Raw genomic sequence first — 25,934 nt, forward strand, 5'->3', positions numbered from 1 at the left:
GATTGGTTATTCCCTGTGAAGAGACTGAATGTCTCTTCCAGAAAAAAAGGAGGGCTTGCTAGACTTCAGTTCAGAAGATCTGCAGCATTTGCAAGCTCTTTTAAGATATACCCCTAATGAATATATGCTTGAAAAAATAATGCATGTATTCACTGAAGGTATATCTACTAAATAGTGATTTTTTATTTTTTACTCTGTGGGCAGTGGAGTACCCCTTTAAATCGAGGCCAAATGAGATACATACAGTTAATCCATAGGATGTGTGTAAAAACAACCCTGTATCCACCCTCAGCTAGTCATATGCCCCTGTACATAAAATACCATTTCTTTATTAAGATATTTTAATATAAGTGTAAGTGTGTTTAAGTGTGTATTTAACCTTTTTTTCAGTTGTCAAACAGATCATGCAATACACTTGCTGTGGACTATTCCTCAGTCTTATGAAAATAATAACACATTTTTGTTGTTAAGTTCATATTATAAGATGCAAGCAAAAACAGAAAAGTTTGCCATCCATTTTTCTGTTATTTGTTCGATTTTTAATTCACCAAACTGCCACAGCTTCCACATACGTGTTATGAACCCACAAAGATCACATAGAGAATGGTGCAAACAGCGGAGAAGTATGATACTCAGAGATAATACATATTTTTGTATATAAAAAAAAATGTTTTAACATATTTACTGAAAAATACAAATGCACTATTAATGCAATGCTGTATTGTGCAGTGTTATTGTACATGTTTATGTAATGATTTGTTGTACAGTTCTTCCTTTCCACTTTTTATATTTATTATATCATCTTGCTCAGCTAATATCTGCTTCAGATCAATGGATGGATTTTACAGAAATTAGAACTTGCTTAGAGAATTATTCCAGTTCCGTTATTTTGACCTTAAATTTGAAATTAATTTAGAACTCACACTTTATTGAATAACCTTCTAGATGCTAGAAGAGTACTACTGGCATTATGAAATGGACACATTAATAGACACAATCATTTAGGAACTCCTAGAAGAGAAATTAGCAGGAACCCAGCTTCATATATTAATCCCCAAAGCTTATGTTTGGATAGGAAGGAAACTGATTAACAAGTGAACTAGAGAACCCTTTTAGATTATATCAGACATTACAAAACAATATTATTATTATTATTATATATTGTTATTTATTATAAACCACAATTAACTATGAATGAATCACAGGAACCATATAACTGCAAGACTATTGCAAAACAACTCCAATTCATCCTTTACTTTAACCTGTGTATAAGTATGTGGCATGGGATGTAAACAGCATTCACTGGATTGGTGTAAACCCATGCAAACTGTTTCAAAATTCACAGTAATGCGTATATAGCGGAGATCAACAGTAATAATACTCACAGTAATGCTCAGTGTGTATGAGTAATAATACTCACAGTAATGCTCAATGTGTATGAGTATATAGCGGAGATCCACAGTAATAATACTCACAGTAATGCTCAGTGTGTATGAGTATATAGCGGAGATCCACAGTAATAATACTCACAGTAATGCTCACTGTGTATGAGTAATAATACTCACAGTAATGCTCACTGTGTATGAGTAATAATACTCACAGTAATGCTCACTGTGTATGAGTATATAGCGGAGATCCACAGTAATAATACTCACAGTAATGCTCACTGTGTATGAGTAATAATACTCACAGTAATTCTCACTGTGTATGTATGAGTATATAGCGGAGATCCACAGTAATAATACTCACAGTAATGTTCACTATGTATGAGTAATAATACTCACAGTAATGCTCACTGTGTATGAGTAATAATACTCACAGTAATGTTCAATGTGTATGAGTATATAGCAGAGATCCACAAAAATAATAATCACAGTAATGCTCACTGTGTATGAGTATATAGCGGAGATCCACAGTAATAATACTCACAGTAATGCTCACTGTGTATGAGTATATAGTGGAGATCCACAGTAATAATACTAACAGTAATGTTCACTATGTATGAGTAATAATACTCACAGTAATGCTCACTGTGTATGAGTAATAATACTCACAGTAATGCTCAATGTGTATGAGTATATAGCGGAGATCCACAGTAATAATACTCACAGTAATGCTCACTGTGTATGAGTATATATGGGAGATCCACAGTAATAATACTCACAGTAATGTCCACTGTGTATGAGTATATAGCAGAGATCCACAGTAATAATACTCACAGTAATGTTCACTGTGTATGAGTATACAGCGGAGAGCCACAGTAATAATACTCACAGTAATGTTCACTGTGTATGAGTATATAGCGGAGATCCACAGTAATAATACTCACAGTAATGCTCACTGTGTATGAGTATATATGGGAGATCCACAGTAATAATACTCACAATAATGTTCACTGTGTATGAGTATATAGCAGAGATCCACAGTAATAATACTAACAGTAATGTTCACTGTGTATGAGTAATAATACTCACAGTAATGCTCACTGTGTATGAGTATATAGCGGAGATCCACAGTAATAATACTCACAGTAATGTCCACTGTGTATGAGTATATAGCTGAGATCTACAGTAATAATACTCACAGTAATGCTCACTGTGTATGCGTATATATGGGAGTTCCACAGTAATAATACTCACAGTAATGTTCACTGTGTATGAGTATTTAGCGGAGATCCAAAGTAATAATACTCACAGTAATGCTCACTGTGTATGAGTATATAGGGGAGATCCACAGTAATAATACTCAGTAATGCTCACTGTGTATGAGTATATAGCGGAGATCCACAGTAATAATACTCACAGTAATGCTCACTGTGTATGAGTATATATGGGTGATCCACAGTAATAATACTCACAGTAATGTTCACTGTGTATGAGTATATAGCGGAGATCCACAGTAATAATACTCACAGTAATGCTCACTGTGTATGAGTATATATGGGAGATCCACAGTAATAATACTCACAGTAATGTTCACTGTGTATGAGTATATAGCGGAGATCCACAGTAATAATACTCACAGTAATGCTCACTGTGTATGAGTATATAGCGGAGATCCACAGTAATAATACTCACAGTAATGCTCACTGTGTATGAGTATATATGGGAGATCCACAGTAATAATACTCACAGTAATGTCCACTGTGTATGAGTATATAGCAGAGATCCACAGTAATAATACTCACAGTAATGTTCACTGTGTATGAGTATACAGCGGAGAGCCATAGTAATAATACTCACAGTAATGTTCACTGTGTATGAGTATATAGCGGAGATCCACAGTAATAATACTCACAGTAATGCTCACTGTGTATGAGTATATATGGGAGATCCACAGTAATAATACTCACAATAATGTTCACTGTGTATGAGTATATAGCAGAGATCCACAGTAATAATACTAACAGTAATGTTGACTGTGTATGAGTATATAGCAGAGATCCACAGTAATAATACTCACAGTAATGCCCACTGTGTAGGAGTATATAGCTGAGATCTACAGTAATAATACTCACAGCAATGCTCACGGTGTATGAGTATATATGGGAGTTCCACAGTAATAATACTCACAGTAATGTTCACTGTGTATGAGTATATAGCGGAGATCCAAAGTAATAATACTCACAGTAATGCTCACTGTGTATGAGTATATAGGGGAGATCCACAGTAATAATACTCAGTAATGCTCACTGTGTATGAGTATATAGCGGAGATCCACAGTAATAATACTCACAGTAATGCTCACTGTGTATGAGTAATAATACTCACAATAATGTTCACTGTGTATGAGTATATAGCAGAGATCCACAGTAATAATACTAACAGTAATGTTGACTGTGTATGAGTATATAGCAGAGATCCACAGTAATAATACTCACAGTAATGCCCACTGTGTAGGAGTATATAGCTGAGATCTACAGTAATAATACTCACAGCAATGCTCACGGTGTATGAGTATATATGGGAGTTCCACAGTAATAATACTCACAGTAATGTTCACTGTGTATGAGTATATAGCGGAGATCCAAAGTAATAATACTCACAGTAATGCTCACTGTGTATGAGTATATAGGGGAGATCCACAGTAATAATACTCAGTAATGCTCACTGTGTATGAGTATATAGCGGAGATCCACAGTAATAATACTCACAGTAATGCTCACTGTGTATGAGTATATATGGGAGATCCACAGTAATAATACTCACAGTAATGTTCACTGTGTATGAGTATATAGCGGAGATCCACAGTAATAATACTCACAGTAATGTTCACTGTGTATGAGTATATAGCGGAGATCCACAGTAATAATACTCACAGTAATGCTCACTGTGTATGAGTATATAGGGGAGATCCACAGTAATAATACTCACAGTAATGCTCACTGTGTATGAGTAATAATACTCACAGTAATGCTCACCGTGTATGAGTATATAATGAATATCCACAACAACTAACAGTAATGTACAGTTTTACTAACCCTGCATTTTATTGTTTTATTCACCTACATACATATCTCTATTTACCCTCTGATTTCTGCCCCCTGCCCCATGTTATTTTATTGATATCTAACCATGTGTTAGTTTTTATAGAACAACCATGACGTAATCTCTGTGCTCAGATGCACATCCCCTTTCCTCAGCTTTATTGCAGACCTATCTTACCCTCATATATCTGTCTCTCACAGCCAGACTTAAAAAAGCTTTCAGACCCAGCAGTGCTGCAAGAAAGTTTGCTATTTATCAAATACTATTCTATCAACCTAATTTTCTACCCCTTCCCTTACCTTGTGTCACTTTACCCCAGTCCCTATAGCCAGTGGTGTATCTTGGATTTGTGCTGCCCTAGGCACGACTAAATTCAGGCACCGCCCTTATCTACATTTGCCCCACCACTTCGTATCAAGGCCACTTTTTTGAATGACAGACGCACGCCCTCATTGACACATACACTGACATACACTCACTGACAGATACATGGTTATTGGCGCACGCATACAGTCATTGGCACACACACTGTTTAAACAACCCACACTTTCAATGACAGACAGACACACACACACACACACACACTGGCAGGTACACACTCTCAGACACACACTGACATACACACACTGACACAAACATCCTCACTAATTTGACAGACACACATGTTCACTCACAGACACACACACACTGACATACACACAAACACTCCCTGACAAACATACACACACACACACCCTGACACACACACTCCCTGACAAACACAGCAGCTGACACACACCCTCACTGGCAGATACACACACACTAACAGTCACAGACACACTCACTGACAGACACACACACTGACAGATAGACAAAGACACACTCACTGACAGACACAGACATATTCACTGGCAGACACACACACACTAACAGACACACACACACACACTGAGGGATATACATCTTATTCAACATCAGTCTGACAATCTTGACAGTTCTACAATATGGCATATAGCATAGGGGTTTTATCTATATTATGTGAGTTATAAGTAAATGCCCATTTGCACCCAGTGATTAGACACCCAGGCTCATTATGCTGTTTGACAAGTGACATGCCCCCCACAGTACTGGGTAGTCATTAGATGTATGAGCAGATTATCGATGTACCCTGGTATGGTAGAGAAGGGGTGCTGATGATGCATGCCTGGGGAAGATGATTCGTAAACCCCAGTAAGGCAGGTGAGAGGAGGTGGGGGGAGGAGAAAATTAATATCCCTGATTAATAAAGATTAAGGGAGCATGTACCCCAGCTGCAGGGGGCAGATAACGCATGTACCTCAGTAGGGCAGATTGGGGTGTATGAACAGAATAGGGTGCAGTGGGGCAGATTGTGGTATATGAGCAGGTTGGAGAGCAGTAAGGCAGAAATGCAGATTTGGGGGCAGAATAGTAGATGGGGTAGCTGGGGCAGATTTGGGGGCAGTAGAGTGGATGGGGGGTTGCTGGGGCAGGTTTGGGGGCTTTAGAGTAGATGGGGTAGCTGGGGCAGGTTTGGGGGCAGTAGAGTAGATGGGGGTTGCTGGGGCAGATTTGGGGGCAGTAGAATAGATGGGGTAGTTGGGGCAGATTTGGGGGCAGTAGAGTAGATGGGGTTGCTGGGGCATATTGGGGGCAGTAGAGTAGATGGGGTAGCTGGGGCAGATTTGGGGGCAGTAGAGTAGATGTGGTAGCTGGGGCAGATTTGGGGGCAGTAGAGTAGATGGGGGTAGCTGGGGCAGATTTGGGGCAGCAGAGTAGATGGGGTAGCTGGGGTCGATTTGGGGGCAGTAGAGTAGATGAGGTAGCTGGGGCAGATTTGGGGACAGTAGAGTAGATGGGGGGTTGTTGGGGCAGATTTGGGGGAGTAGAGTAGATGGGGTAGCTGGGGCAGATTTGGGGACAGTAGAGTAGATGGGGGTAGCAGGGCAGATTTGGGGGCAGTAGAGGCGATGAGGGCAGCTGGGGCAGAATTGGGGGCAGTAGAGTAGATGGGGGTTGCTGGGGCAGATTTGGGGGCAGTAGAGTAGATGGGGGGTTGCTGGGGCAGATTTTAGGGCAGTAGAGTATATGGGGGGTTGCTGGGGAAGATTAAGGAGCAGTAGAGAAGATGGGGGTAGGTGGGGGTAGCTCACCCAGTAGCAGGACTGTTTGCTTCTCTCTAGCGCAGCTCTGTACTCTGCGCTCTGGGTACATCCCATGACTGCTCGAGGGGTCCCGGAACCGTCGGGAGCGAGCGGGGAGGGGGGCTCCAGGGGGGTTCCCGGGTCCTGGTCCCAGCAGTGGATGGTCCCGGTGGGGAGGTGTTAGTATATCCCGGTGGGTGTCTGGGTGGGCGGCGGGTGGGGGTGAGGATGAGGGTGTTTGCCTCACGCAAAATACAGCCCTGCCTATAGCATGTAAGCTCATTGAGCAGGGCCCTCAACCCCTCTGTGCTTCAAACTTGTCTGGTTATAATTATATATTTGTTAGTCCATCCACTGTACGGCATTGTTGGCCCTATATAAATAATAACAAATAAAATAGTAAAAATACTCATTGTAATATGCACTATGTATAAAATAATAACAAATAAGGAATGATTTGTCGTCATCTGCTTGACCAGCGGTATAACACCTGGGACTTTAAGAGCTTTAAAAATTATCATAAATGTTTTTAGAATTTAATTTGTGTAAATTAATACTTGGTTTTTTTTTCCCATTAAAAACTATTTTGTAGGGCATGTAATAAACTGCATTGTACTCTAGGATAATCTCACTTTCTGTGTCTGTACCTTCCTGAACTAACTAGAATGCTGGGGGACATCTGAAGTGTAAGGTTTTTTATCAGGGGTCAAGTCCTGGGGGGAAAAGTGTGGGAACTCACCCGAGATACCCCCCCCCTCTCCCCCAAAGATACACTTGTATGCATAGACGCACGCACGCACGCGCGCACGCACACACACATACTGATGACATTCATGCGCACACACTCTGACAGGCTCACACACAAATACACTCACAGAAAAACAAACACTCACAGACAAACACACAATCACAGACAAAGATACATACACTCACAGACAAAGACACATACACACACTTCCAGACACTCACAGACAAACACACACACACACTTCCAGACACATACACTCACAGACAAACACACTAACAGCCACACACACATAAGCTCACACTCACAGACACACACACTCCCAAAGAAAGATACATAAACTCACAGACAAAGACACATACACACACTTCCAGACACTCACAGACAAACACACACACTCCCAGACACACACACACACACACATACACTCCCAGACTCACACTCACAAACATATATTTTTACAAAATGCTTAACAAATGTCCACCCAGCCTCCTTACCTGGAGAGCTGGCGTGGACTTGTCCCTGTGGTCCAGTGGGGCTAAAGCCCAGCGGGCGGCTGTGGTGCCTGATACACGCGGCGAGGGAGTTGCTGGTCTGTCTCCTCTGCTCCCTCGCGGGCTGTCTATTAATGCCGGGAGCCGGAATATGACATCATATTTCGGCTTCCGTAGACAGCGCGCGAGGGAGCAGAGGAGACAGACCAGCAGCTCCCTCGCCGCGTGTATCAGGCACCACAGCCGCCCGCCGGGCTTTAGCCCCACTGGACCCCATAACAGGGGGAACATGGGGGTTCCTGCAGGAGCAACGGGAACGGCGTTCCCGCTGTAAAAAAAGTACAAGAACGCCGTTCCCACGCGTTCCTGCAGGACTCAAGCCCTGGTTTTTATATGCCCAAAAAGTATTTTCAAGTTAAAAGACCACTATAGTGCCAGGAAAACAAACTTGTTTTCCTGGCTCTATAGGGTCTTTAGGTCCCCCACCCTAGGGTCCCACTCCCGCCGGGCTGAAGGGGGAGGAAGGGGTTAAATTCTTACCTTTCTCCAGCACCGGGCTCCCTCGGCGCTGGGGACTCTCCTCCCTCTTCCGATGTCATCCGCTGAAAGCCTCACGTGCATTCAGTCAGTCCATAGGAAAGCATTTCTCAATGCTTTCCTGTGGACGCTGGCGTCTTTTCACTGTGAAAATCACAGTGAGAAGCGCGGAAGCGCCTCTAGAGGCTGTCAATGAGACAGCCACTAGAGGCTGGACTAACCCTAATGTAAACATAGCAATTTCTCTGAAACTGCTATGTTTACAGTTGCAGGGTTAACCCTACATGGACCTGGCACCCAGACCACTTCACTGAGCTGAAGTGGTCTGGGTGCCTATAGGGGTCCTTTAAGCCGGTTGTGACATTGTGTATGGTGTGTGTTTAGTGAGTGCAATATGCATAACACATATAGAAAGTGTGTCTCTAAGTCTCTGTATATTTCACTATGTGAAATGCTGGGCTGTGGTTTACACGTCTGTCTACAGGTCATTGTATGTGATAGTACATGTGACACTGTTTGTTGTGCATGTCTGATACTATGTGGCATGTGTGTTTATATGAAAAAGTGAGAGAGATTATCTGTAAAATGTATGTTAGGTGTGACATTATTTTCTGTCAGATAGTGTGGACATGCTGCACTGTGTGGTCAAGGTCATATGATACTAGTGTTACTGAACTGTAGAGGGAAAAATGTATACATTTTAATGCATTCATTGGTAATAATAAATGAAAGATGGCAGAACAGCTCCACTTGCAGGTCAGGATTATAAACTGGCCCTGTTAGTGGTGCTGAATGAAATTGCAGGTTTTATGCTCAGTGTTGCTCAGAAATTTGTGACTGTGTTGGCTGACTGCACAGAAATACACAGCCGAATCTGCCGTCTGAGAACTAGACAATGTCAGGGTGGAATTCAGACGAGAAGGCCTGTTCCAAGCCCACAACTTGAATCCATCTTCCATTGCATCAGTTTTAGCGTTTTCCCCTGTTGAATATATCATAAGCTTCAGTGCTTCTCCAGGTCGCTGTTGGTACCAATACATAGCAAACATGTTGGTGTCATCGTGTTTACATTGAAGCTCCACCGGCTTCCCAGCCTCAACAATGATAAGTTTAGAACCCTGTTCAACCTTCACCCCAAGACAAAAACCTGCCAAAAACACAGAAAGAGAAATATAAAGTGATAGCAGAAAATCATGAAAATCCTATCATATTTATTTTAACATGTGATCCACGGTCCACTCTGAGATTTATACAGAACCTAACATGTGAGCAACACAAACAAGAGATAAATCTCAGATTATTTTAATATAGTTTCCCCCCCACCCCCTCCACCAATCTCTGCCCTACATCTGCTGGCCCTTGTGCCTCTTACATGGTAGGAAGATCAGTACTGAATGCAATGAGAATGTTGTCCACATTTCTCCCATCAAGAACTCGATGATCAATTTCCTGGAACAAGCGTCAGTTTAAATTATGTTGGTTTTTTTTTCACTTGTATCTTGTGTTTGCCCTAAAATATATGGTGTAAGATTATTTTCAGTAACTAATGTTCTGTCTATAATTCTCATGAAATAAATTGTTCCGATCCCATGTAATTATATCTCCCACCAGCAAGTCTGCTCGATGTCCTATGATAAGACACTAATGGCTCAGACTGGATATTGTGAATGTTTTTGCAGATGACTTGTGGTTCCTGGTTTCCTGCCTTATTCAGGAAGCCTTCTGTCTATAAGTACAGGTCCTCGCAATTTATAACGACTGAAAAATATCTCTACTCCAGCTGTACATGATGATAATACAGAATCCTACCTACCTGGAGAACGCAAAATATACAACTCGAGATCTAAACTACATTACAAAAAGGAGAATTACAATTTCAAGCAGGCTCATCAAAATTTGGGCAAGCCACCTTGACGAGTGCAGAATTTACTAATTACTAGATGTGAAATTCTATAACACTGAATCTCTGTAGATTACAGGTCTCTGCGGGATCACTCTGCATTTGAGAGTTTCCATTTAGTTTCCTTTAGCCCTTTCTAAGAAAAATATAACATTGTTGCAATTCCTGTCATGCTCAACAAGTGTTGAGTAGACATGACAGGAGTTATTGAAAAACTGCCTCAAAACTTCATTTATGGTTTTATTTTTAGGAGCCATTTATTTTTTTTATAAATGATGTATAATGATTTTTTTTTTTTTTTTGAGAAAATTAGCTTGTATCTTATCTGGCTGAGCAGCCTTATTGAATTAGACAACTGTTACCAACTGCTGCTCAGTCTAACTTATCTGCTGCTCAGTCTAACTTACCTGCTGCTCAGTCTAACTTACCTGTTGCTGTGATCATAGATATAGACTACCTAGATGCCGCACGTCTATGGAATTCTCTGCTGAGCGGCGAGAAATGCGGCAGCCATCTTGGACTGGTCACCGCTCTACTGCAGCTATTGAAGAACTCTTGGAAAGCCCATCTCACTAAAGGTAAGTGAATGACTTGGGGCACTTATAGCCCTTAATGTCCCTACCCCTTAGTACCCCTACCCCTACCCCATGTCATTAATGCCCCTACCCCTAATCCTTAATACCCCTACACACACAGTGTTAATACCCCTATCCCTAATCCTTAATACCCCTATCCCTATGGTGTTAATACCCCTACCCCTACAGTGTTAATACCCCTGTGCTGGGGTGGGGGTATTAAGGACTATGTGTGCTGGGATAGGGTATTAACACTATGTGTATGGGTATTAAGGATTAGGGGAAGGGGCATTAATGACATGGGGTAGGGGTAAAGGTACTAAGGGGTATGGGCATTAAGGGCTATAAGTGCCCCCAAGTCCTTCACTTACCTTTAGTGAGATGGGCTTTCCAAGTGTTCTTCAATAGCTTTATTAGAGCGGCGACCGGTCCAAGATGGCTGCCGCATTTCTCGCCTCTCAGCAGAGAATGTGGCATCTATGTATTCTATGTCTATGGCTTTGATTGTTCTGTGTGAAAGTGGAGTGACCAGCAAGTTAGGTTGAGCAGCAGTTGGTCCAGTTTGATCCAATATGGCTGCTCAGCCAAATAAAAAGTGAAATCTTCCTCTTTAAAAAAAAAAAAAAAAGGGTTCACAAAAACTCACTATATATACTTATGACTGTGGCAGTGTGAGGAGGAAATATTTTAAATATTTTAATCATTGTGCCGGCAGAATGTTGTACTCTTTGACAATATATAGGCATAGGTGGGTATAGAGATGTAAATGAAGGCATAAAGTGTAGAGAGAGGTACTAAACTAGATTGAACTAGATTGAAGAAACAGGGTCTTTAAGCAAGACTTCTGATGTTAAAGGGACACTCCAGGCACCCAGGCCACATCTGCCCATTGGAGTGGTCTGGGTGCCAACTCCCACTACTCTTAACCCTGCAAGTGTAATTATTGCAGTTTTTTATAAACTGCAATAATTACATTGCAGGGTTAACTCCACCTCTAGTGGCTGTCTACTAGACAGCCACTAGAGGTCACTTCCTAGTTTCTAGCACAGGTTTCCTGTGCTAGAGCGTCGCTGGACGTCCTCACGCTGTGTGAGGACCTCCAGCGTCGCTCAAAACCCCATAGGAAAGCATTGAAATGCTTTTTCAATGCTTTCCTATGGGGAGACGTAATGCGCATGCGCGGCATTTCCGCGCATGCGCATTAGGTCTCCTCGGCCGGTGAGCGAGATTAGTCTCGCCCACCGGCCGACGTAATCAATAGGAGGAGCGTCGCGGAGGCGGAGACCTCGGCGAGGGACATCGCCGCTGTCCCAGGTAAGTGACTGAAGGGGTTTTCACCCCTTCAGTAACCGGGGATTGGGGGGTGGGAGGGAGAGGGACCCTCCAGTGCCAGAAAAACGGATCGTTTTTCTGGCACTGGAGTTTCCCTTTAACTCCACCTCTAGTGGCTGCCTACTAGACAGCCACTAGAGGGAACTTCCTGACTCATAGCACAGATTATCTGTGCTAGAGCGTCGCTGGACGTCCTCACGCTTTGTGAGGACCTCCAGGGTCGCTCATTTCCTCATAGGAAAGCATTGAAAATCTTCTTCAATGCTTTCCTATGGGGAGCACTAATGCTCCACCGGCCGATGGAGACAGTAGGAGGAGTGGCGCGGAGGAGGAGGCAGCGATGAGGGACATCGTCGCTGCCTCAGGTAAGTGACTGAAGGGGTTTTCACCCCTTCAGCAACTGGGGATTGGGGGGTGGGAGGGAGAGGGAACCTCCAGTGCCAGGAAAACGGATTGTTTTCCTGGCACTGGAGTTTTCCTTTAATCTGCAGTGTGTATGAGTGTATCACAGAGCTGCACAGCAATAAAACTCACGGTAATGTGCGGTGTGTATGAGTGTATTATGGAGCTCCACAGCAATACAACTCACAGTAATGTGCAGTATATGAGTGTATCACAGACCTCCACAGCAATACAACTCACAGTAATGAGCAGTGTGTATGAGTGTATCACAGAGCTCCACAGCACTACAACTCACGGCAATGTGCAGTGTATGAGTGTATCACAGAGCTCTACAGCAATAAAACTCACAGTAATGCGCGGTATGTATGAGTGAATTACAGAGCTACACAGCAATAAAACTCACAGTAATGTGCAGTGTATATGAGTGTATTATGGAGCTCCACAGCAATACAACTCACAGTAATGTGCAGTGTATGAGTGTATCACAGAGCTCCACAGCAATACAACTCACGGTAATGTGCAGTGTGTATGAGTGTATCACAGAGCTCCACAGCAATAAAACTCACAGTAATGTGCAGTGTATGAGTGTATCACAGAGCTCCACAGCAATACAACTCATGGTAATGTGCAGTGTATGAGTGTATCACAGAGCTCCACATCAATAAAACTCACAGTAATGTGCAGTGTGTATGAGTGTATTATGGAGCTCCACAGTAATGCAACTCACAGTAATGTGCAGTGTATGAGTGTTTCCCAGAGCTCCACAGCAATACAACTCATGGTAATGTGCAGTGTGTATGAGTGCATCTCAGAGCTCCACAGCAATACAACTCACGGTAATGTCCAGTGTGTATGAGTGTATCACAGAGCTCCACAGCAATACAACTCACGGTAATGTCCAATGTGTATGAGTGTATCACAGAGCTGCACAGCAATAAAACTCACAGTAATGTGCAGTGTGTATGAGTGTATTATGAAGCTCCACAGCAATAAAACTCACAGTAATATTTGGTGTTTATGAATGTATTATTGTTGTGTGCACTGGTGTATCATAGATCTCCATAGCAGTAGAGCATACCGTAATCCTCGGTGGCTGCATTAAAACAAGACTATTCTTCTTCAACTATTTGACCCAGGACATACTTGAAGAACCCAGGATAAACTTAAAAACAAGAGAAATCTCAATGTATCTTTCCTAGTAAAATATTTTATTAAAAAAATAATAAATTTGAAATGTTTGAGGTGTAGTAAAGTGTGCAAATCTGTAGCATTGTTTGTAATATTATGGTAATAGTTATGCAGTGATTGGAATTCAAATTGAATTTAAAGTGAATTGCATATTGTATAACTAAAGTGGAAAAAATCTTTAAAGCGGCGCTGTCATGGCCAAATCCCGTTTTTTTTTGTTGTTTTTTTTAAAATTCTTTATTTTTGTTGTGCAGGTGATTACAAATTGATTCCGTGACGCCACAACAGCGTAAACTTTGACATTGCAGTGATAACAGTGGCATGAAAGACGTTGCACATTTTTATATTATTAACAAGCTGAAACTTTCTAATACGTTACAAGTTAAAATTACGGGTAACAAGATGTAAAGGGCATGCGTGCGTGTAGTTTGTGAGAGTACACTCAGGTTACAGGTGTTGTTCGAGTGTAGACCCTCTAACATAGCGCTAAGTTACAGATTTAAATAACAAGGTGAGTAGGGCCTACGTGTGTTCTGGCTTATGTGTGTGGACTTAACCGTATCTTGGTATTGGTTACATAGGCTGTGTGCCTGAGTGTAAGCTCTATTATGTATGGAGTTGTACATGAGGGATTAACATGCTGTGCTTGTCAGGTGGGCTTGAGCCCCCGAGGGTTACTGGGTGAGGGTGTGCTAACTGACTGATTGTTGACCTTGCCTTCAGTTATGAAAAGTAAAGGAGCCGTAAGAAAGATTAACAAGTAAAGCAAAATATTTGGTTTAGCAGGAGCTATGGGTTATGATTGTAGGTGTTGTCTCGTGGGAGAATGGGAAGGGTCACCCTTCTGGTCTTGCTTCATCCGATGCCCCTTCTGGTAGGCCTCAGGTGAGTTGGGCATGAGTTCATCATAGTCTGGGCCGGTTCGAGGGCTAGGGTGTTGCGTGCTGGTCGCCTTGCAACATACCCTCCGCGTCGCTGCCTTGTCCTTTCACCGCGTGGGGAAGAGAGGGGAGAGTGTGCGGCATTGGTGTGCTCCTTTGGCCAGTTTCCAACATTTGTCGCTCGCAGCCGGTAGGTATAAGTGCTCTCGTGTGTGTGGCCGGTGGGTTTTCGGCATTGTGGTGAGTCGTTACAGGGTGCGCCATGCTTAGGAGTGTGGGGCCTTCTAATGTGGCATTGACTCTTAGATGGGGCCAGAAGCTTGTGAGAGGAGCAGTGGGGGGGTGCCCCTGTGGTAGGTCTTTGTTGTGGCTTAAGGTGGCTCATCAACGGACGATGATTGTGTTGCTGTCGCGATTTCTGCACCGCCGTATAGGGAACCCCCTGTGTTGCCTGCTTATCGTAGTTTGTCTGGGCCTTGTGAGTGAGTGACCCGGTGGCAGGTTAGGTCGTTGTGTAGGTTGCGATCCATGCCGGTGTTGGTCCCTGGGCGCCCCTGAAGCCTTCCCTCACCCTGCAGAGCTCAGTCTGCGCGGAGCCCTCCATGGGTGAAGATGGATTAATTTTTTGAGCGTCGGGTTTTTTCTTTTTCGTCGGGAATTTTTTTTTGCGCTCGGGTTTTTTATTTTATTATTAAGTTCAACGGGTATGATGGCTTTTTATTTGGCCTTTTTTGGGGCTGAAAAATGAAAATTTTAGAAAAAAGAAGACGTTGAATGGTAAGTTGAATTTTACTTTACAGGGTAGTAATTTTATTCCCCCCTCACTATTTTTTAGGGTGAGGAGGGTAGGTAGGGGCTTTTTTATTTGGGTGGGGGGGTGGGTGACTAGGGGCTTGGGGACCCCTAGTCACCTTTGATGGGGGGGGAATTTCCATTTAGGGCCCCCACCCGCCGCTCAGGGGTGGGGGCCAGGTGGGACAGTAGGTCCCCCCCTTATTGTTTTTTAGGGCCCCCACCCACCATGCAGGGGTGGGGGCAGGGGGAGGACAGTAGGTCCCCCCCCTTATTGTAACTTAGGGCCCCCACCCGCCGGGGGGGGAGGACAGTAGGTCCCCCCCATTATTCTTTTATAGGGCCCCCACCTGCAGCTCAGGGGTGGGGGCCGGGGGGAGGACAGTAGCAGATAGAGCAGATAGGAAGAAAAGAAGAACAGATCCTGAGAGAGGGGGAGAAGAGGAATCTTTTGGGGAAAGGTAAGTTCGGCATGACAGTGCCGCTTTAACTTGTTGCAGTGTTACATAATGTCAGTTGTACTCTATATAACAAGCAAATCAGTGAGAGATGTTGTGGAACAGCTCCACCTGCAGGTCAGTATGTTGAATTGTTCCCTTCCTAGAGCTGTCCCAATAAGTGGTGCTAAATTATGCTGCAGGTTTTGTGCTCAGTGCTGCACAGGGATTTGTGGCTGTGTTTACTAGCAGCACAGAAATACACGGCTGAATCTGAAGTCTGAGAGTTGGGCAATTTCAGGCTGAATTCCAGACGACTCATCCTGTTCCAAGCCCACGACTTGAACTCATCTTCCATTGCATCGCTTTTAGCATCTTCGCTTGTAGAATGTATCATAAGCTTCAGTCCCTGTCCGGGCCGCTGTTGGTACCAAAACATAGCAATATAGCTGTTGTCATCATGTTTACATTGAAACTCCGCTGGTTTCCCAGCCGGAACAATGATTAGCTTGGGATCCTGTTCAACCTTCACCCCAAGACACAGACCTGACAGAAAATACACAGAGAGAGAAATCTATATTAAGGACTTTATAACATCATAAATCATGTTTCGTTAACAGCGTTGGCAGGCAATATTTTCTAAAACCGGTTTCTAAATGGTGCAGCAAAATAGCATAAATGACAATATAGCTACTAAACGTAGATTCCTTCACAATCTGCTGGATTAGTGATTGCGTTTAATTTTATTAAGTGTTTTCCCCATTCTCTTTGCACCTCAAACTTATTGAGATATACCAGTCCCTATCACTGCTTCCCCAGTACTTTGCACATATCCCCCTGTACCTCTTACATGGTAGAAAGGTGAGAATCGCAAACAATGAGAATATTGTCCACATTTCACCCAACGAGATGTATCTTATCAGTTTCCTGGAATGAGAATAACCGTCCGTTTAAACTGTATTGCATTAAGCATTCACTGTGGAATGTGTAAGGGAAGACTGCTTTTGATTAGAATATGTTGCGTGTTTTCCGAGTGAAGTTAATCTTTTTGATCCCATGCAATAACCCCTCCCATCAGTAAGTCTGCTCAATGTCCTCTAATCAGGAGGAACTGTACATTATGAACACTTTAGAAACGTTTTGTGGTTTCTTTCTTCCTGTCTTATTCAGGAAGCCTTCTGTCTATAAAAACAGGTGCTCTCGATTGATAAGAACTGACAAATATCTCCTCTCCAGCGGGGGTTCTGAGAGGCTTACATAAAGCTATTAAAGAAACCCTCTACTAGAAAGCCATGATTTAGTAAATATATCCCATTGATACTTCTGCAAAATAACTTAAACGTACAGCCATATTAACACCCAATAGTTTAAATGCCTTAAATAATAAAAATGTGCAATTCATTTTGTTATGGATCAAATTTCATCCAAATTCAAACAAATTCAGCAATTCGGAAGTGTTCAAATTTCCAAACTCTGTACAAATGAGAACGAATCAAAAAATAAAGAATTCCGGACGAATTATGGCAAAAAATGTTTTAGATCCATTTATATTCATAAAGATAGCAAATTAGGAACTTATCTATTAAGCAACTAAAACAGCAATGTTAAGAAAGGCCTTTTTTTTCTTAATTTTGATAACTGTAATCAGCTGTTTAGTAGATAGCTCACTAATTTTCTATCATTACGTGTGATTGCCATAATTTAGGGTACCAACTTATCTGCTAGGCAACTGGTTGGCAAAACTTTTGAACCATTTACCTTTTAAACCGGTGGGGAGATATTAATTTGAATAATAATAATAATTAAATAATTTTACTTTGCAAATGGTTTTACCTTGTATTTTTAATTAAATTAAGTTCAGTTATATGATTACTTTTTAATTACTGCAAATATCTCATTTCCTTTTTTTTTTCTTGTGTTTATTTGTATGTGTCTGTGTGTCCACTAGGAGAGCTTTAGAACAACACAGCTACCATCTGAGACCCCAGACTGCCAATTCAGTATTGGACTCCAAAAATCCTGAGAGAGTCACACACTTATTGACCCCCATCTGCAGAGTTAAGAACTTGGGATACAGTGATTCATTTTGTTTTGTGTTTAGCTGCCTAATTTGGTATTCTTACGTGGGACGACTATTTTTAAGGGTACCAAAGTAGCGAGCTATCTGCTAAACAGTGCCTTAATTTAGTAGCCTGTGGAATAATGGAAATAGGGGCATCTAAATTTGTTTTTGAAATTTTTATGAATTACGGCCCTTCCAAATTGATAATTTCAGAATTTCAAACAAACCAAAATTTGACAATGAATGGATAAAAACAAGACAAAGAAATGTTTCGCCCATGCAAATCTCTATTTAATAATGTATGGTAGATAATCATAACTGAAGGCATTTATTCCTTTTTGCCCAACTTATGCAATATGTTGGATGGGAGGGAATGGAAAGGAATGAAATGGATGGATGGATTGATGGACGGATGGAACGATGCATGTATATAAATGCAATACAATATTTAATTTTATATACATTTATTTTTTTATTATATATATATTTTTTTTGCACTTATAATTTTTTACACTGTTCTCTCACCTCTTAAATATGCAATTTCTCCTGAGATGGAATTCTATAACCATTTGCAAATACAATTCAATAGCCAGATGCAAGCCTAGCTCTCGTTATGGAATCATTCAGTTACTGCGTTGCATTGTTCCCCCTCTGGAGCTGTCCCTTTTAGTGGTGCTGAATTAAGCTGCAGGTTTTATGATCAGTGTTTCTCAGAGATTTGCAACTGTGTACACTGACTGCACAGAAATATACAGCCGAATCTGTAGTCTGCGATTTTGACAATGTCAAGGTGGCATTAAGAAGAGTAGGCCTTTTCCACTCCCACGCCTCAAACCCATCTTCCATTGCATCAGACTTAGAATTATCAGTAGCAGAATATATCATGAGCTTCAGTCCCTCTCCGTCTCGCTGCTGGTACCAAAGCATTCCGGGCTTGCTGCTGTCATCATAAATACAGTGAAGTTCCACTGGTTCTCCAACATTAACAATCTTGAGTTTAGAACCTTGTTCAACTTTCAGTCCTAGACACAGACCTGATAAAAACAAAGAATATCAATAATTATTTTTTAAAAATGATTTAGTCTTTCTCCCTTTTATATCTTGGAAGAACAGTAAAAAAAAATCATATTTAAATGCATCTGTTATTTTTTTTAAAGTTGTAACCTTTTTACATCTTAACTCTATATTTGTCACAGTCCCACCTGAACCTCACACTTGGTCTCCCCATCACTCTCCCCTCTTTACCACTCACATTATCTCCCCCAATTAATGCCCTTCCCTATGCCATTCACATTGGACCCCTCATCATTGCCTCCCTTGTACCACTTACATGGTAGGATGATCAATAGTGCATGCAGTGAGAATTGTGTCCACATTTCATCTAATAAGATCTTGACATCTACTTTCCTGAAATAAAAACAACTATCAGTAGTGTAATGTTTGCCCTAAAATGTTTAGACAAAGACTCCTTACAGTAAGTAATGTGCAGTGTATAAACCTAATGAAACAAAGCCTTCTTATTCAATGTAATGACCACTCCCACCAGTGAGTCTGTTCTATATGCTCTCGTCAGACATTAGTGGCTTATATAGTACACTGTGAACTTTTCAGATGGGTTATGTGGTTTCTGTCTTCCTGTCTTATTGAGGAAGTCTTGTTTCTATAAAGGCAGGTTCTCACAATTTATGATAAATGACAATAATATCCTCTCCAGCTGGGTTTTGATAATTATGAGAGTTGTTCTTGAGAAGCACTTACATTTCCGCATTCCAGATTTATCACTCTAATTGCATGTTCCTTCTTCATTTTTACTGTTCTAAATCCATCGCCTACCTTCCACATTCCACAGAAATTCCATTCCATTACTCACTCTGTTTAACACCCCAATCCATGCTTCCACTCCTCATTTGAACTCCTTCCCATACAATGCAGGTCCTCCCCCATGCAACTTTATACCAGCATGTTCCTGGTACTACCTATCTTAATAAATGCTTTATGTTCTTCTCAATTTTCATGCTTTCAGAAAACTTCATATTGTTTTATCTATCTTATATATTATTTTTTTTTACATCATATCCACCTTTTCTTGCTCATACATCTTTATCCATTTTGTAACTGTGTTTGCTAACTGCACAGAAATACATGGCCAAATCTGCAATTTGACCATTTCAGGGTGGAATTCAAACCTTATCACTTGTAGAAAATATCATAAGTTTCAGTCATTCTCCGGGTCATTGTGACTTTCTTTTTTTTGTCTTTTTTCTGAATTGATAAATATTTTAGTTTTGCATTTGCACATTTAACTATTTAAACACTTATTTTTATTAATAAGTCACTTTGATTAACATCTCAGCAAATGCTTATACAATATCAGCAGGATCTAGAAAAGACATAACACAAGTATTCACAAACATGTTGGAGTCCATCAGTAAAATAATTTTAAACAGAGTGTGGCATGTAATAACAACCTGTAGACACGTAGCAATTGGACATGTGTCTTGTGAAATGTAAAATACATTAAAAAAAATGAAAAATAGATTTTTCCACACACCTATACCTTTCTTGAATGTCTGTATATATGATAATTCAATAAATAATTAACTCACCAGATACTGCCACCCTGGCAATATTTACCTGCCACAGTCTTTACCTGGACCTCTCACATGGCACCACATTGCTCCTCCTTATTGCTCCCCCTGTACCTCTCACATGGCACCACATTGCTCCTCCTTATTGCTCCCCCTGTACCTCTCACAGGGCACCCCATTGCCCCTTCTTATTGCTCCCCCTGTACCTCTCACAGGGCACCCCATTGCTTCCTCCTTTACCTCTTCCATGGTAAGAAGATCAGCACTGCATGGCACGTTGTGTCCACTCATTAAGACATCAATATTCAGTCTCTTGGTAAAAGAAAATCATTTTCTTTTACCAAGAGACTGAATATTGATGTCTCAATGAGTGGACACAACGTGCCATGCAGTGCGGATCTGTTCCTGTACCCAAAGAAATCCGAGGTGGGGATCATTCCACCAACGCTTTATAAATAGAGCAGTAATTCCTGCTCTATATTTGTGAGTATAATTTTATCTATTTTATATCTCATTTTTTTATCACATCGAGAGCACTATTGTTGTCTTTTTATCACCTGTCAGAGTCTTGGATACCCAGACTGTATTGAGGGACGTACCACTCCTGTGGTGATTATGGGGATTATGCCGCTTTATGCCTTCCATCCCAGAGCTGGTATAGATCTTTTCAATGTGAGTGTATCACCTATCTTTAATCAATTGTATCCCTGGATTTTCGCATATTGCACTATTAGTCGTTGTATCTCCCCTTTGTCTCTCCACATATACAGATCAACTTCTGAGGATTTCACCCTCACCCTATCCTGATATTTTAGTGAGACTTTTATTTCCAACTACCTATTCCAGTGGATTATACCCTTATTATTGGAACGTTGTTTCTCTTATATTTATTTTTTACTGTTTTATTGGCGCAGTCTTGCCTGTCTTTTTACTATTTCTTGTTCTTTGAAGGGTTGGAGAGATCCCCTTCGTTAAGGTTGCTGTCTACATACATATTGTTTGTGGATTATTGTTTACCTTTTATTGTTCTATAAGGCTATCCTAGCTATAAGATAAGGCCAGGGACTAAGTAAAGTATTTAGAAAATTGGGCAGACTACATGGGCCGAATGGTTCTTATCTGCCGTCACATTCTATGTTTCTAAACTGTGTGTCTTTTCTGTGAGTTACAGCCTGGCAGGTTGCAGGTTAAACTGCACACAGAACCCAGTGTGTCTGCTCTGTGAGCTACAGTCTGGCAAGAATTGAGCTAAGCTGTAACATGTATCATGCACCAGTGAAGTCTTGTGGGTTTTGTCTTCCTGCTTTTCCCAGGAAACCTGTTCTGTATTTAATGCATCTGAATATATTTAATTAAGAGCTGCCCACAAACCTCTCTCCTGCTAAAGCCCTTAGAGGTTCACTTGCTAAATGACTAAATGCAAGGGGAGAATCCTCAGTTCTGCTAAGTTATTTTTACCAAACGCAGAAATTTTTTAGAACACCCGAACTTCAGACGATTCAGACGATTGACCGAATTTCAATTTGGATATCGAATCAGGAGAACAAACCAAAGCGACGTAAACATGGGCCAATCAGTGTACTGCAAAATAGATACATAATATAATATCATGTATATATTTTGTAGTATTATTATTATTTTTATTACTGGTATTTATATAGCGCCAGTATATTCCATAGCGTTTTACAATACAGTACACTGATAGGAGCCTTTTCCCACTATTTAAGGCACAAAGCAACTAAGAAAAAGTAACCAATAGAGAGTTTTTTACTAGTTTTTACTATTTCCCCACTATCTGGTTATTGGTTAATTTTCACTTGAATAAACTCAGCAATAAGTGACTGCGCCAAGGCCACCAATCATCTTATTTTGAGAAGTCCTCATTGGGACTCAAGAAATCATGATTCCGCAATTATCACAGAGTTCCTGATAAATATGTAAATGAGCACAGACAGGTATAGGATTTTATCTTGCATTGCTGCAGGTACCTTTAGCTATGGATGCTGTTTTAAACACACTTGTTCTTTTTTTAAAACCACTATATGAGACTTAGCATCCCTTATATTATCACATGTGTATCTTTTGGTTGGTTTGAAATTTCAAAAACATTCAACACAATGAAAATGGGCTTTTTATAAAGATTATATCTGTACGAAAAGCTCAAAAAGTGGCAGAGCCACTTTAATAGAGGATTTAATAAAATACATTTCATTATTTCATTTGCACACTCCGTCTTCCCCATCCATTCACAACCATGTTCTATTCCATTCACTGTTCTATATTTACAAGAAAGTTTTCCATACATTTTCCGTAAATGCGGAAAAGTATCAAAGAAAATGTCCCTTTACAAAAATATATAATTTATATCTGATTTACTGTTCGCTGTTCAGTGATTTACAATTAAAAAAAATGAAAGAGGAGCACCCCCTGCTGGTTAGATTATTCCTTACAATGTATGTTCTGTAACGATAAATAATTGGGATATGTTTTGTGCCAGCTGTGTCTCAGCTTCCGATGGCTGTGTAACTGGATGCACAGAAATACACGGCAGAGTCTTGGATGCTCACTGTCCCATTCCGCTTCAGAATGGACTCCTCCAGATTTGGTCTTTCAATATCCCAGTTGCCCTTGAAGTTCTCCTCCATGGTAGAATCACGCTCCCTTGCTGATATTCCCATGAGTGCTAGACCATCTCCTGGTTTCTGTTGGTACCAGAGCATAGAATAAGCACCCGTTTTATCATCATGTCTACAGTGAATATTTGCCGGTTCTCCAACTGTGACCAGTTGAAGACTTTTTTCTTGAGTTACCACCACACCCTGGCACAGACCTGCAAGGCATAATTAAAACACAGAGAGGGGTCATCATTTAATAACTTAATTACTTCATTTTTACTTCACACTACCCTGAAACTGAACTAAAATCTCAATATATTTACCCAATAACCAAAGTGACCTACAAAAACTTTACTGCATCTTTTTTATCTCTCCGTCAAAGGAAACATTATTATATGTTTTTATTTTATTTTAAGGTTGATGTCCTTAAATTGTTATTGTCCATCATTTTACTATTAATTTGTGCTTGACTTGAATGTTATACTTTCTGCACGCCTAACAATTAAATTTGTATATAGACTATAAAAATATATATACTATAATTAAAGTGAGTGCCCAGAAACTTATAGTTTTATTCTAAGTTTAAAGTAGACCTTGTTTTATTCACCCTATTGTTATATCTTTCTGAACATATGTATTTACTTTAATATTCAAAGTTTGTAGAAACACACTGCATGCCACCTAGTGCACTTAGGGATAAGTTTGACACTTTTGACCTAGAGTCAAAGGGACCTCAAATAATATCTCCTCAATATATTACTTACATGAAAAAACCTTCAGGAGGAAGATCACATGGAACAGTCTCTTCATCTCAACACCTCACTAAAAAGAGAAGATAAATGTCCCTTTATTCAGTTCTAAGAATTACTTTTAGAAAATTATCAATCTACAAACTGTCTCTATATTAGAACCTTCTGGGGTCAGGTTTACTATGTTCCTTTTGGAATACTCAGTCAATATGTGTCTGACTCTCTGCTGCTCTCTGTTACATTTCCAGTGAATGTCATTTCCTCTTGACGGTGACATGTCTCCTCCTGCTGCATCTGATGTTGTCTCATTTACTGTCTCTTACCCAACAGCTGTTGTTTCCTTCCTTTGGTGTTTTCTTCTTTTACCTAAACAGATGTTTTTTTCATTTACCGTGTGTCTTTTTTCCAAAAGCTCAAATGAAGACCTGGCACGCTGCACGATGTGCCAATAGAGTGTAAACTTATTACGGATAAACCACAGTGGAGTTTTACCCTTTATTGACACATTGTGTGGCCCATCAGTTTTTCATTTGATGTATCATTTTGGATTATGAGACTCTTGGTTGGAGCACCATGTACCATGAGGGGGGGCTATATTGGGTCACTTCAGAGTGCTCCGTGGTTTTTATTATTTCCCATTTTTCTCGTGATGACTGTTCCGCACAGGCAGACTCATACAATTATCTGTATGTCATTGTCACACATGCTTATGAGATAGTTCTCCCTATGTAGATACATACATTTATTTAGAGCAGTGTTGTCCAATGTTAAATCTTCAACTGTGGATGAACGTCTTATCCAATGATGCTTTGTATTTACACGCTGTCGCTTTACCAGTCAATGTGAGTGCTATTCATGTTTCTCGTAATGAACTAAATCATGAGAATCTACTCTGCCAGTCAAAAAAAAGTTGGAACCAGAGAGAATAAAAGTCAGATAAAAAGTGACTATTTTTCTAAAAAAAAAAAAAAAACTAAAGCAATATCATTTTTAAAAAATCCTTAATTTTTATTAAAAGTTATAATAGTTTAACCACATGTGAAAATTTGACGACAGTTGTCATTTAAGCTAATTACCTTATACACTATTATGACATTGGAAATAAAAATGCCATTGTTCTCTCCTTATTCTGGACTAATCCAGTTTTTAAGGTACACCAACAATCCAGGGTTTGTCAGTATCCAAAGAGTGACGGAATTGAAAATCGACAAATTCCAGGACTGGTGGTGTTGGAACCACTTCTCTAAACCAAAGAGCCCATTGCCTAGTCCACTCTATTAGACACCCCTACAGTTTATGAACTTTTTGGGATAATTGTTATTGGGTACCATTTTGGGGAGCAGTACGTTATTTAACCCAAACAGCGTGTCCATGGAAAAAGTTATATTTTATACTGTATATACACATGTGTGTGCAATGTCTTTCATCACTGTTGCAGTAGGCTTTGTAACCATTAATTGTATCCCCTCTTAGACTTTGGAATCTTGCATGCCCCCTCCCACTATATACATACTATATACATCGAAATCAAAATAGGCATAATTGGAAAGACAATATCCAGTTTGGTTGAGTTGGAGAATTTCAATACTTGGACATTTTAGAAAAAAAAAATAGTTGTGTCTCAAGTCACCAAAACTCACAGTTAACCATTTAAACCGCATGAAAACTTACATATGAGGATATGTAAACCTGATTTATTTTTTATTATTTAATGCCAAAAAAGTGAGTACATGTCAACAATTGTAAAAAAACAACAACAACAAAAAAACTATAGCAAAGTGGCCCAGATTGGTTTCTCTTTATTAAAGAATGAAAACTACAAACATAGTTATTTCCTAAAGAGGGGATTCCAAGTGAATTTCTAATTCAAGGCCAGAGTAGCTGAACTGAAACCATAGATGACTTAGATAATTCTTCCAATTCAGCTATTTTGGCCTTAAATTAGAAATCTGCAATGAATGCACTTTAAATTCTGGGTTTGGTGAATAACTATGTTTCCTTTTCCTTTC

At 40.5% G+C, this 25,934-nt stretch overlaps 4 gene segments (V, D, J or C); all 4 read right to left on the bottom strand.

Annotated features, from left to right (window-relative positions):
• Nucleotides 1-9,183: 9,183 nt before the first annotated feature.
• Nucleotides 9,184-9,854, bottom strand: LOC134574703 (T cell receptor beta variable 10-3-like). The segment is given in 2 exon segments: nucleotides 9,184-9,551; nucleotides 9,777-9,854. Coding segments are annotated over 2 exon segments (423 nt in total).
• Nucleotides 9,855-16,098: 6,244 nt separating this feature from the next.
• LOC134574704 (T cell receptor beta variable 6-1-like) lies at nucleotides 16,099-16,897 on the bottom strand. The segment is given in 2 exon segments: nucleotides 16,099-16,457; nucleotides 16,762-16,897. Coding segments are annotated over 2 exon segments (405 nt in total).
• A 1,579-nt stretch (nucleotides 16,898-18,476) lies between these two features.
• LOC134575344 (T cell receptor alpha variable 5-like) lies at nucleotides 18,477-19,517 on the bottom strand. The segment is given in 2 exon segments: nucleotides 18,477-19,007; nucleotides 19,304-19,517. Coding segments are annotated over 2 exon segments (414 nt in total).
• A 3,548-nt stretch (nucleotides 19,518-23,065) lies between these two features.
• LOC134574705 (T cell receptor alpha variable 9-2-like) lies at nucleotides 23,066-24,464 on the bottom strand. The segment is given in 2 exon segments: nucleotides 23,066-23,391; nucleotides 23,941-24,464. Coding segments are annotated over 2 exon segments (372 nt in total).
• Between the last annotated feature and the right edge of the window lie 1,470 nt (nucleotides 24,465-25,934).

The sequence above is a fragment of the Pelobates fuscus genome, chromosome 10 (genome assembly GCF_036172605.1).
Source record: "Pelobates fuscus isolate aPelFus1 chromosome 10, aPelFus1.pri, whole genome shotgun sequence".
Lineage (NCBI taxonomy): Eukaryota > Metazoa > Chordata > Amphibia > Anura > Pelobatidae > Pelobates > Pelobates fuscus.